This window comes from Camelina sativa, chromosome 10, assembly GCF_030686135.1.
Source record: "Camelina sativa cultivar CO46 ecotype springtype chromosome 10, ASM3068613v1".
Classification (NCBI taxonomy): Eukaryota; Viridiplantae; Streptophyta; class Magnoliopsida; order Brassicales; family Brassicaceae; genus Camelina; species Camelina sativa.
Window position 1 is genome coordinate 16525081 of NC_141889.1, and position 13722 is coordinate 16538802.

Below are 13722 nucleotides of genomic sequence, written 5' to 3' on the forward strand. Positions count from 1 at the left end.
TTGTCCCAAAACAATCTAAAACCGAGAAAACATTGGTTCAAAGCAGTAAACAGCTCTGTTACTATTTCTAGGGTCAGAATGTGTGACAGTCCAATGCATTTTACTAATTGTAAGAGTTCACAATGAATTTGGAGTGTTTAGACCACACTTAAACCCGTTTTATCCCAAAAAGGCTTAAACCGAGAAAACAGGCTAAAACCGAGAGAAAACATTGATTCAAAGCAGTAACCAGATTTGTTACAGTTTCTGGGGTCAGAATGTGTGACAATTATATTTGACTAATTGTAATAGTTCGCGATGAATTTGGAGTGTTTAGACAACACTTAAACCCATTTTATCCAAAAACAAGCTTAAACCGAGAAAACAGGCTAAAACCGAGAGAAAACATTGATATAAAGCAGTAAACAGCTATGTTCATCTTTCTAGGGTCAAAATATGTAACTATACAATGCATTTGACTAATTATAAGAGTTCGGTTGAATTTGGATTGTTTAGACACCACTTTTACCTATTTTGTCCCGAAACAGGCTTAAACTTACAAAACAGGTTAAAACCGAGAGAAAACATTGATTCGAAGCATTAAAAAGCTATGTTACTCTTTCTAGGGCAAAAATATGTAATTATACAATGCATTTGACTAATTATAAGAGTTCGGTTGAATTTGGATTGTTTAGACACTACTTTTACCCATTTTGTCCCGAAACAGGCTAAAACCAAGAAAAAATTGATTCTAAGCAGTAAACAGAGTTGTTACTGTTTCTAGGGTCAGAATGTGTGACAATCCAATGTATTTGACTAGTTGTAAGAGTTCGGGATGAATTTGGAGTGTTTAGACAACACTTAAACCCGTTTTATCCCAAAACAGGCTTAAACCAAGAAAACAGTCTAAAACCGAGGGAAAACATTGATTCGAAGCTGTAAACAGCTATGTTACTCTTTCTAGGGTCGAAATTTGTAACAATCCAATGCATTTGACTAATTATAAGAGTTCGGGTTGAATTTGGAGTGTTTAGACACCACTTTTATCCATTTTGTCCCGAAACAGGCTAAAACCGAGAAAATATTGATTCAAAGCAGTAAACAGCATTGTTACTGTTTATGGGGTCAGAATGTGTCACAGTCCAATGCATTTGACTAATTGTAAGAGTTCACAATAAATTTAGAGTGTTTAGACAACACTTAAACCCGTCTTATCCCAAAACAGGCTTAAACCGAGAAAATAGGCTAAAACCGAGAGAAAGCATTGATTTGAAACAGTAAACAGCTATGTTACTCTTTCTAGGGTCAAAATATATAACAATCCAATTCATTTGACTAATTCTAACAGTTCGGGTTGAATTTGGAGTGTTTAGACAACACTCCAAATTCATTTTGTCCCGAAACAGGCTAAAACCGACAAAACATTGACTCGAAGCAGTAAACAACTATGTTACTCTTTCTAGGGTCATAATATGTAACAATCCAATGCATTTAACTAATTATAAGAGTCCGGGTTGAATTTGTAGTGTTTAGACACCAATTATACCCATTTTGTCCCAAAACAATCTAAAACCGAGAAAACATTGGTTCAAAGCAGTAAACAGCTCTGTTACTATTTCTAGGGTCAGAATGTGTGACAGTCCAATGCATTTTACTAATTGTAAGAGTTCACAATGAATTTGGACTGTTTAGACCACACTTAAACCCGTTTTATCCCAAAAAGGCTTAAACCGAGAAAACAGGCTAAAACCGAGAGAAAACATTGATTCAAAGCAGTAACCAGATTTGTTACAGTTTCTGGGGTCAGAATGTGTGACAATTATAGTTGACTAATTGTAATAGTTCGCGATGAATTTGGAGTGTTTAGACAACACTTAAACCCATTTTATCCAAAAACAAGCTTAAACCGAGAAAACAGGCTAAAACCGAGAGAAAACATTGATATAAAGCAGTAAACAGCTATGTTCATCTTTCTAGGGTCAAAATATGTAACTATACAATGCATTTGACTAATTGTAAGAGTTCAATATGAATTTGGAGTGTCTAGACAACACTTAAACCCCTTTTATTCCAAAACAAGCTTAAACTTACAAAACAGGTTAAAACCGAGAGAAAACATTGATTCGAAGCATTAAAAAGCTATGTTACTCTTTCTAGGGTCAAAATATGTAACTATCCAATGCATTTGACTAATTATAAGAGTTCGGTTGAATTTGGATTGTTTAGACACCACTTTACCCATTTTGTCCCGAAACAGGCTAAAACCGAGAAAAAATTGATTCTAAGCAGTAAACAGAGTTGTTACCGTTTCTAGGGTCAGAATGTGTGACAATCCAATGAATTTGACTAGTTGTAAGAGTTTGGCATGAATTTGGAGTGTTTAGACAACACTTAAACCCGTTTTATCCCAAAACACGCTTAAACCAAGAAAACTGGCTAAAACCGAGAGAAAACATTGATTCGAAGCAGTAAACAGCTATGTTACTCTTTCTAGAGTCAAAATAGGTAACAATCCAATGTATTTGACTAATTATAAGAGTTCGGGTTGAATTTGGAGTGTTTAGACACCACTTTTACCCATTTTGTCCCGAAACAGGCTAAAACCGAGAAAACATTGATTCTAAGCAGTAACAGCTTTGTTAATGTTTCTGTAAGAATTAAAGAAGAAATATTTGTGAGTATAACCAAGTGTTTGAAGTCGTATAGAATGGGAAGAGAGTGAGGAGAGTGAGCGATTGAGAGAGTGTTGGAGAAAGAGAGATAGAACTCTTTTCTTACTTTATTTAGATCATACTTATAATCCATATATAGAGAGATACAAAGGGGATAGTCTCCCTAGGATGCTATGCAAAAATATACATAGTGATAGTGACATCTCCTTAATCACACATGTGACTTCCCACTTGCACAACTTGTCCAACGGCTCTAAGAGGAAGGATCTCGAAGGCATATGACCGTTGGAGCCTCTTCTTAATGGACCGAGCTTGGTAAGCCTCACGAGTGTACAGACGGCCTACTAGGTTGATTGTACGGACGGCCGTACAGTCATACGGACAATGGTGTGCCACTTCATACTCCCCCTCAAGCTTGAATTAAGACATTGATCAATCTTGACACCATAGGCACCCACCTCATTAAAAACCTTAGTATAAAAACCTCTTGGGAAAAACTATACATAAGGGAAAAAGAGTGTAGGTGCCAAGCAAGGAACTCATGGCCGAGTTAGGTCCATGAGACCAAGTTTCGAGTGAATGTATTCCCACACTTGTGGACTTACTGCTTTGGTGAGAATGTCAGCAAGCTGTTCCTTGCTTTCGGTATGACACGGTAGGACCACTCCAAGCTTGATTTGCTCTCGAACTTTATGAAAATCCACTTCAATATGCTTGGTTCGCTCATGGAACACCGAATTGGTTGCGATATGAATGGCGGCCTCATTATCACAATGCATTGTGATTGGTTTTGTTGACTCAATTCCAAGATCCTTGAGGAGAGCCTTGAGCCACATCAGTTCCGTTGTAAGTTTCCTCATAGCTCTATATTCGGATTCGGCACTTGAAAGCGATACGACCTTTTGCTTCTTGCTTTTCCACGTGACCAAGTTACCACCAAGGAATGTGCAGTAGCCAGTAGTCGAGCGTCGGTCTTCACGATACCCGGCATAGTCAGCGTCGCAATAGCCTACTAGTTTGGTGTTCTTGTTGCGCCCCATCCAAATGCCTTGTCCCGGCGAGCGTTTGATGTACTTGAGGATTCGGGTCACCATGTTTCAGTGATGAACAATAGGATTCTTCATATGCTGGCTCGCCTGGTTCACAGCAAAACAAATGTCAGGCCGTGTGATGATTAAGTAGATAAGCTTACCTACTAGGCGCCGGTAGAGGCTCACGTCCTTAAATGGAGCTGTATCGAGCTCCCCCTGTCCTCCGGCCTTGTAGTTCTCTTCAAGAGGCGTTGACACCGCTTTTGATCCTAATTTTCCTGTCTCACTCAACAAGTCAAGCGCATATTTCCTTTGAGACAAAAATAATCCCTCATCCGATCTATAAACTTCTATTCCAAGGAAATATTTCAATTCTCCAAGATCTTTAATATCAAAGACCGATTTCAAGAAGGTTTTAGTATCTTGAATACCTACCGAGTCATTTCCAGTGATGATGATATCATCAACATACACTAGAATGACCACTATACCTTTGGGCTTGGTAATGTGAATAGGGTGTGGTCAGCCTCAGATTTGCGAAATCCTTTGTCAAGAAGAGTGGTGCTTAGCTTATGGTACCATGCCGTTGGAGACTGTTTTAAACCGTAGATTGCATTGTTGAGTTTTAAGACCTTTCCCGGACCAATGGTGTCTTCTAAGCCCGGTGGTGGCCGCATATACACTTCATCTTCAAGCTCTCCTTGCAAGAAGGCGTTCTTAACATCCATTTGCCAAAGTTCCCAATCGAGGTTTGTGGCGAGAGAGAGAACCACTCGAACAGTATGAAGTTTAGCCACCGGAGCAAACGTATCAAGATAATCCTCCCCATACGTTTGCGTGAATCCCCAAGCTACAAGACGCGCTTTATAGCGTTTGATCTCCCCATTGGTCTTATACTTGATAGTGAAGATATATCGTGACATTACAGCCTTCTTGACCTTGGGTAGATCGGCTTCGTCCCATGTGTGGTTTTGGACCATGGCCGTGTTCTCAGCATCGACCGCTTCTCGCCATACCTTGTGATTCTTAGCCTCATCATAGTTCCTTGGAATCCAGTTTTCATCAATATGGCCAAGGAAGGCTTGATGGTCCTTAGGGAAATGTGCAAGGGAACACACGGCTTGAATAGGGTGTGCAACGGCCATGTTGTTGTAGTAGACGCGAGTGTTCTTCCAATTGTTGGGAGGAAAATTGATGCGCTGGCTTCGTCTAAGAGGGACTATAGTCCCAGCATTAGAGTCATCACTTCCTTGTGTGACTGGTTCCTCGGCCAGAACTTCATCTATAAGAGGCGGCTCGGCAGTGTCGTCCGTAGGCGATTCTTCGGGTGGAGATGCATTAGCTGGTGGGTCTGATGCATCAAGATCAGGTTCAGTAGATGGCTTAGGGTGTATGGGTGATGTTGACCCGGCCGGTTCGTTGGTGACCCGATCATTTTCGATGCCTAGTCGCTCAAGGATAACGCGTAGGTTTTGTGTCCGGTCGGATGGTGAGGTTGATAGATTGCGAAGCTTGTCCCAGTTTTTCTCGTCATAGAACCCTTGTGACTCCACAAACTTGACATCACGAGATACTAGGACACTCCTCGTCTCCGGCTCATAGCACTTATACCCTTTTTGTGTAGTGGAATAGCCGATAAACATGCCTTTAACGCTCTTGGTATCAAGCTTGTCTCCTAGTTCACCTGGTCGCAACACATAGCAGACACAACCAAACACCCTTAAATGATCAAACATAGGTTTTTCCTTGTTTAATACCTCAAATGGGGATATGTCGTTAAGGATCTTTGTTGGTGTGCGGTTGATAAGATAACATGCTGCGAGTACAACATCTCCCCAAAAATGCTTTGGAACCCTTGTGTGAAACATCATAGACCTTGCTACCTCCATGAGATGTCTGTTCTTCCTCTCAGCCACTCCATTTTTTTGTGGTGTGTATGGACAACTAGTTTGGTGAATGATTCCATGTCTGGCTAGATATTGTTTGAAGGCATGGCTTGTGTACTCTCCACCATTATCTGATCTCAAAATTTTAATCTTTGCATTATAGTGGTTAGTAACATAATTTTGAAAATTAGTAAAAGCCTCAAGAACTCTATCCTTAGAAGGAAGCAAAGTCAACCAAGTATACTTTGATTTTTCATCAATAAAGGTAACAAAATACTTTTGATTTTCTCTAGATAAGCAAGGAGATGTCCAAACATCAGAATGAACCAAATCAAAACAATTCTCATAAATAGTAATAGACTTGGGAAAAACAGATTTGCAATGTTTACCAAGGATACAAGCCTCACAATTTTCATTCTTATAAGACACATTAGACAACATAAGTTCTAATGCCCTAGAGTGAGGATGTCCTAGTCTAGCATGCCAAATAGCACTATTAGCCTTAACAATAAGTGAACTAAAACAAGAGGAACTAGAAGGAGCTAAGTTCAAATCCTCAAGCACATAGAGGTCGTCTTTCGATGTTCCTTGGACGAAGACTTTACTTGTGTCAATATCCTGAAAATGAACATCATTAGGACCGAATATAGCATAAAAATTTAGATCATTGGTAGCTCTCTTGACTGATAATAAATTTTGAAGTGAAGGTAGGCATGAAAAAGGCTTTAGAGTTTTTGCTAAACAGTTTCAAGTTACCAATGCCTTTAACTGGAACTTTATCACCATTAGCAATAACTACATTACCATTTGCGGGTTCAATTTCACTAATCAACCTAGAGTCACTAATCATGTGATGTGATGCTCCAGAGTCAATAATAAGAGGTTTAGAGGTGTTTGAGGCAAGATTAGAGTTACCGGACGCCTCTTTGAGGGCTTTGATGAGAGCGTCAAGGTCCGACTTCCTCACCAGCTCCGAAGACGCTGCTAATGCCGCTCCATTCCCCTCAAGGGTTTGGCCACTTGGTGTCGAGGTAGTTTCCTCTCCTATCATGTGCGCTTGGTGAGCTCTTGGTCCATCTCGTCTTGCTCCTCCACGGTTTATGCGGAGGTGAGGGTGGAGATTCCAACAGCGACTCTTGAAGTGGCCAGCCTTCTTACAATGCTCGCAAAATGGAGTGTTCTTGTCATCATGCTTGTAGAAGCTTCTGTTTGCGGAGGCCACCTCTGCCTTGTTGGCGGTCACTAGCTCCCCCTTGCTTCCAAATAGCCCCATGGAACCATGTTCCTTTTGAATTTGGTTACATACGTCGTCGAGGCTAGGGAGCTTGTCGGATCGCAAGATATGCTTGATAAGGTCGTTGTAGGAAGAATTAAGAGTCAAGAGTAGGCCAAACACCTTATCTTGTTCACGCCTTTCGTTCAAGATGGCCGGATCTATCGTCACCGGCCGGAGCATCTCTAGTTCAGCCCAAAGAGACCTAAACTTCCCAAAGTGCTTGGTGAACTCCATGTCTTCTTGGTTGAGATTGCTGATGGCTCTCTTAATTTCAAAGATTCGGTTCACATTGGTAACATTCCCAAAGACATTCTTGAGAGTGTCCCACAGGTCTTTTGCGGTTTCGCAATAGGAGTAAGCTTCAAGGATAGGAGCATCTAGAGAGTTTTGAATAATGGCTAGAACTCCTTGGTCTTCTTGAAACCACTTGTTTCTCTCATCCGCGACAAGATCCTTGTTGTCTTTGGTGGTCTCACCACTTGGATCTTCGCTCGTTTCAACATGGGACCAAAGTCCTCGGCCACATAGGGCTGTCTTTGTGGTCCTTGCCCACAGTAAGTAGTTCTCTCCTTTGATAGTAACCAGAACAATCATGGTTTTGGTGTTTTCCATGGTAAACTTGTTGGTTTAAGTGTTTGTCCAACAGTTAAAAGAAAAGAGAGTTTTAAGAACAAAGATTTTTAAGGACAAAGAGAGTTGATGCGGAAGATTTTGATGGAAATGGAGTCAAGAAACAGGAACAATCTGCTCTGATACCATGTAAGAATTAAAGAAGAAAGATTTGTGAGTATAACCAAGTGTTTGAAGTCGTATAGAATGGGAAGAGAGTGAGCGATTGAGAGAGTGTTGGAGAAAGAGAGATAGAACTCTTTTCTTACTTTATTTAGATCATACTTACAATCCATATATAGAGAGATACAAAGGGGATATTCTCCATAGGATGCTGTGCACAAATATACATAGTGATAGTGACATCTCCTTAATCACACATGTGACTTCCCTTTGACTTCCCACTTGCACAACTTGTCCAACGGCTCTAAGAGGAAGGATCTCGAAGGCATATGACCGTTGGAGGCTCTTCTTGATGGACCGAGCTTGGTAAGCCTCACGAGTGTACGGACGGCCCACTAGGTTGATTGTACGGACGGCCGTACGGTCGTACGGACGGTGGTGTGCCACTTCATAGTTTCTAGGGTCAGAATATGTGAAAATCCAATGCATTTGACAACAGTTAAACCCGTTTTATCCCAAAACAGGCTTAAACCGAGAAAACAGGCTAAAAGCGAGAGAAAACATTGATACGCAGCATTAAACAGCTACATTACTCTTTCTAGGGTCAAAATATGTAACAATCTAATTCTTTTGACTAATTGTAAGAGCTCATGATGAATTTTGATAGTTCAAACAACACTTAAACCCGTTTTATCCCAAAACAGGCTTAAACCGACAAAACAGGCTAAAACCGTCAGAAAACATTAATTCGAAGCAGTAAACAGCTATGTTACTCTTTAAAGGGTCATAATATGTAACAATTCAATGTATTTAACTAATTATAAGAGTTCAGGTTGAATTTGTAGTGTTTAGACACCAGTTATACCCATTTTGTCCCAAAACAATCTAAAACCGAGAAAACATTGGTTCAAAGCAGTAAACAGCTCTGTTACTATTTCTAGGGTCAGAATGTGTGACAGTACAATGCATTTGACTATTTTTAAGAGTTCGCAATGAATTTGGAGTGTTTAGACCACACTTAAACCCGTTTTATCCCAAAAAGGCTTAAACCGAGAAAACAGGCTAAAACCGAGAGAAAACGAAGATTCAAAGCAGTAACCAGCTTTGTTACTGTTACTGGGGTGAGAATGTGTAACAATCATATTTGACTAATTGTAAGAGTTCGCGATGAATTTGGAGTGTTTAGACAACACTTAAACCTATTTTATCCAAAAACAAGCTTAAACCGAGAAAACAGGCTAAAACCGAGAAAAAACATTGATATAAAGCAGTAAACAGCTATATTTCTCTTTCTAGGGTCAAAATATGTAACAATCCAATGCATTTGACTAATTGTAAGAGTTCAGGATGAATTTGGATTGTTTAGACAACACTTAAACCCCTTTTATCCCAAAACATGCTTAAACTTACAAAACAGGCTAAAACCGAGAGAAAACATTGATTCGAAGTAGTAAAAAGCTATGTTACTCTTTCTAGGGTCAAAATATGTAACTATCCAATGCATTTGACTAATTATAAGAGTTCGGTTGAATTTGGATTGTTTAGACACCACTTTTACCCATTTTGTCCCGAAACAAGCTAAAACCGAGAAAAAATTGATTCTAAGCAGTATACAGAGTTTTTACTGTTTCTAGGGTCAGAATGTGTGACAATCCAATGCATTTGACTAGTTGTAAGAGTTCGGGATGAATTTGGAGTGTTTAGACAACACTTAAACCCGTTTTATCCCAAAACACGCTTAAACCAAGAAAACAGGCTAAAACCAAGAGAAAACATTGATTGAAAGCAGTAAACAGCTATGTTACTATTTCTTGGGTCAAAATATGTAACATTCCAATGCATTTGACTAATTATAAGAGTTCGCGTTGAATTTGGAGTGTTTAGACACCACTTTTACCCATTTTGTTCCGAAACAGGCTAAAACCGAGAAAATATTTATTCAAAGCAGTAAACAGCATTGTTACTGTTTATAGTGTCAGAATGTGTGGCAATCCAATGCATTTGACTAATTGTAAGAGTTCGCAATGAATTTGGAGTGTTTAGAGAACACTTAAACCCGTCTTATCCCAAAACAGGCTTAAACCGAGAAAACAGGCTAAAACCGAGAGAAAACATTGATTTGAAACAGTAAACATCTATGTTACTCTTTATAGGGTCAAAATATATAACAATCCAATGCATTTGACTAATTGTAACAGTTCGGGTTGAATTTGGAGTGTTTAGACACCACTCATACCCATTTTGTCCCGAAACAGGCTAAAACCGAGAAAACACTGATGCTACGCAGTAACAGCTTTGTTAATGTTTCTAGGACTAGAATGTGTGACAATCCAATGCATTTGACTAATTATAGGAGTTTGCGATGAATTTGGAGTGTTTGACAACAGTTAAACCCGTTTTATCCCAAAACAGGGTTAAACTGAGAAAACAGGCTACAAGCGAGAGAAAACATTGATACGAAGCATTAAACAGCTACATTACTCTTTCAAGGGTCAAAATATGTAACAATCCAATTCATTTGACTAATTGTAAGAGCTCAGGATGAATTTTGAGTGTTTAAACAACACTTAAACCGTTTTATCCCAAAACATGCTTAATCCGACAAAACAGGCTAAAACCATCAGAAAACATTGATTCGAAGCAGTAAACAGCTATGTTACTCTTTCTAGGGTCATAATATGTAACAATCCAATGCATTTAACTAATTATAAGAGTTCGGGTTGAATTTGTAGTGTTTAGACACCAGTTATACCCATTTTGTCCCAAAACAATCTAAAACCGAGAAAACATTGGTTCAGAGCAGTAAACTATTTCTAGGATCAGAATGTGTGACAGTCCAATGCATTTGACTAATTGTAAGAGTTCACAATGAATTTGGAGTGTTTAGACCACACTTAAACCCGTTTTATCCCAAAAAGGCTTAAACCGAGAAAATAGGCTAAAACCGAGAGAAAACATAGATTCAAAGCAGTAACCAGATTTGTTACAGTTTCAGGGGTCAGAATGTGTGACAATTATATTTGACTAATTGTAAGAGTTCGCGTTGAATTTGGAGTGTTTAGATAACACTTAAACCCATTTTATCCAAAAACAAGCTTAAACCGGGAAAACAGGCTAAAACGGAGAAAAAATATTGATATAAAGCAGTAAACAGCTATGTTACTCTTTCTAGGGTCAAAATATGTAATAATTTAATGCATTTGAGTAATTTTAAGAGTTCAGGATGAATTTGGAGTGTCTAGACAACACTTAAACCCCTTTTATCCCAAAACAAGCTTAAACTTACAAAACAGGCTAAAACCGAGAGTAAACATTGATTCGAAGCAGTAAAACGCTATGTTACTCTCTCTAGGGTCAAAATATGTAACTATCCAGTGCATTTGACTAATTATAAGAGTTCGATTGAATTTGGATTGTTTAGACACCACTTTTACCCATTTTGTCCCAAAACAGGTTAAAACCGAGAAAAAATTGATTCTAAGCAGTAAACAGAGTTGTTACTGTTTCTAGGGTCAGAATGTGTGAAAATCCAATGCATTTTACTAGTTGTAAGAGTTCGGCATGAATTTGGAGTGTTTAGACAACACTTAAACCCGGTTTATCCCAAAACACGCTTAAACCAAGAAAACAGGCTAAAACCAAGAGAAAACATTGATTCAAAGCAGTAAACAGCTACGTTACTCTTTCTAGGGTCAAAAAATGTAACAATCCAATGCATTTGACTAATTGTAACAGTTCGGGTTGAATTTGGAGTGTTTAGACACCACTCATACCCATTTTGTCCCGAAACAGGCTAAAACCGAGAAAATATTGATTCTAAGCAGTAACAGCTTTGTTAATATTTCTAGTATTGATCATGTTCTAGCTATGTCCATACGGCCGTCCGTACATTCGTCCGTACGTGTGTCCAATAAGGCCCGTCCGTAAAGTCGTCCGTACGTGTGTCCAATACGGCCGACTACCATCAACGTATTGAGTAGAGATGAGGCCTTACCATATGTGGAAGCCCAAGAGAGGATCTCGAAGTCTCCTTGTAACCGTTTATGGATAAGGTCACGGGTTGCTTCATGTTAGGAGACCAAGACAAGTCACTTTCACCATTGGGATCTGCTTATTCTCTCTCTCTATGTCCCTATTATTGACCATGGAACTTTAGTGACCATGAACCATTGGGGCTAGGCCGTACGGTACGGATGTCCGTACAGTCCGTGTACCCTTGCAATAAGGCCGAGCCTCTTAAGGTCACAAGGAGAGTGGAAGCAATGAGGTCCACCAAGGCCCATCATGTGTTCAAGAAGCTTCTAATCGAGCCGTTAGGAGGAAGGAGGAAGAACCGATCACATGTGGGCAAGTTGACTTAGGATATGTCGCTATCAAGCTTGGGAACACTTCCCTCTCTCTCTTAATGTCTCTTTCTCTTGTTTCTATTTTCGTAAAGGAGGTCGCCCTAGTTGGCCTCCCTATTTAAGTTGTAGTCACATGTTGTAACACACACACACTAATGAATATATCATTTTCTCTCATTATTCTCTTTGTCCTTCACCCATCAAACTCTCTTCACTCTTACAATTCTAAACCTAATTCCGCTTAAACCAACATGGTATCAGAGCATGTTCTTTGATCTTTAACTATCTAGACCTACTCTGATTCTCCCTTATACTTTTATTTCCTTCAATCTCTTTCTCTATTCTCATTAGACTCTCGTTCTCTCTCGCTAATACTTGACCCGAGTGTTTGAAGTAAAGAAGGCCATCAACAGCCTCCACCAAGAAGACTTGGAGTTCACAAAGCACTTCAGCAAGTTTAGGTCCCTTTGGGCCGAACTAGAAATGCTCCGGCCAAGCACAATCGATCCGGCCATCCTCAATGAAAGAAAGGAACAAGACAAAGTCTTTGGTCTCCTTCTCACTCTGAATCCGGCATTCAACGACCTTATCAAACACATCCTCCGTGGTGACAAGCTCCCAACACTTGAGGATGTATGCTCTCAAGTTCAAAAGGAGCAAGGGTCGCTAGGCTTGTTTAGCGGTAAGGAGGACTTGGCTATGGCTAACAAGGGAGTGTACAAGCATGAAGACCGGAAAACGATGGTATGCGACCATTGCAAGAAGAGGGGCCACCTGAAAGACAAATGCTGGGTTCTCTACCCACACCTCAAGCCGGCTAAGTTCAAGGCTAACCTATCGCAAGGAGGATCAAGCAGTCAAGGCACCGGAGCAGCGAACCAAGGAGATACAGCAGTCATGGCCATGGCAGCCTCTCTTGGAGACTTGGTGAGAAAGTCGGATCTAGAGGCCCTCATCAAGTCCATTGCCGCACTAAAGGACTCCGGTACCACTTTCTTTGCTTCAAAACCTAGTACCTCGCTTGTTGTTTACTCGGGTGCTTCTCACCATATGATTAGTAATCCTAGTCTTATACACAACATAAAACCGGCTCTAGGTAATGTTATTATTGCTAATGGGGACCGAGTACAGGTTAAAGGAACAGGTGAACTAAAACTGTTTGATAAAAGTTCTAAAGCCTTCTTTATGCCCTTATTTACCTCTAACCTCTTATCGGTGAAGAAACCCACTACAGATTTGAACTGTTATGCTATTTTTGGACCTAACAGTGTACATTTTCAGGATATTGAAAGTTGAAAGGTTCTGGGAGAAGGAGATGCTAGAGGAGATCTCTATGTCCTAGAGAAAGCTGCAAGCCCCCCTAAATCGTTTTCGTTTATTTCAAACCTTAATAATAGTCTAAGTGATGTTTGGCATGCTAGATTAGGCCACCCTCACTCTCGTGCATTTGAACTAATGTTGCCTAATGTGTCTTTTCATAACTCTACTTGTGAGTCTTGTATTCTTGGTAAACATTGCAAGGCCATCTTTCCCAAATCAAGTACTATTTATGAAAATTGCTTTGATTTAGTACATTCTGATGTGTGGACATCTCCTTGCCTATCTAGGGATAATAACAACTATTTTGTGACATTTATTGATGAAAAATCTAAATATACTTGGCTCACCTTGTTACCATCCAAAGATAGAGTTTATGATGCCTTTGTAAATTTTCAGAATTATGTTACTAATCAATTCAATGCTAAAATAAAGGTACTAAGATCTGATAATGGAGGTGAATATACAAGCCACAAACTTAAA

The 13722-nt window shown here is 39.7% G+C and overlaps 1 protein-coding gene across 1 annotated transcript; it reads right to left on the reverse strand.

Moving 5' to 3' along the window:
* Positions 1–3748: 3748 nt before the first annotated feature.
* LOC147936245 (uncharacterized) lies at positions 3749–7456 on the reverse strand. The gene is made up of 6 exons (XM_087468647.1): positions 7398–7456; positions 6325–7334; positions 5958–6251; positions 4514–5366; positions 3869–3992; positions 3749–3787 (listed from the first exon to the last, which is right to left on the reverse strand). The coding sequence occupies exons 1-6, from the start codon at positions 7454–7456 to the stop codon at positions 3749–3751; spliced, it is 2379 nt and encodes a 792-aa protein (XP_087324773.1).
* Between the last annotated feature and the right edge of the window lie 6266 nt (positions 7457–13722).

Coding starts and splice junctions, on each gene's coding strand:
- LOC147936245 (XM_087468647.1), bottom strand. CDS start 7,456: ATGGAAAACACCAAAACCATGATTGTTCTGGTTACTATCAAAGGAGAG. Junction 7,335..7,397: donor AAAGGAGAGAACTACTTACT/GTGGGCAAGGAC, acceptor TGTTGAAACGAG/CGAAGATCCAAGTGGTGAGA. Junction 3,788..3,868: donor ATACAGCTCCATTTAAGGAC/GTGAGCCTCTAC, acceptor GCTGTGAACCAG/GCGAGCCAGCATATGAAGAA.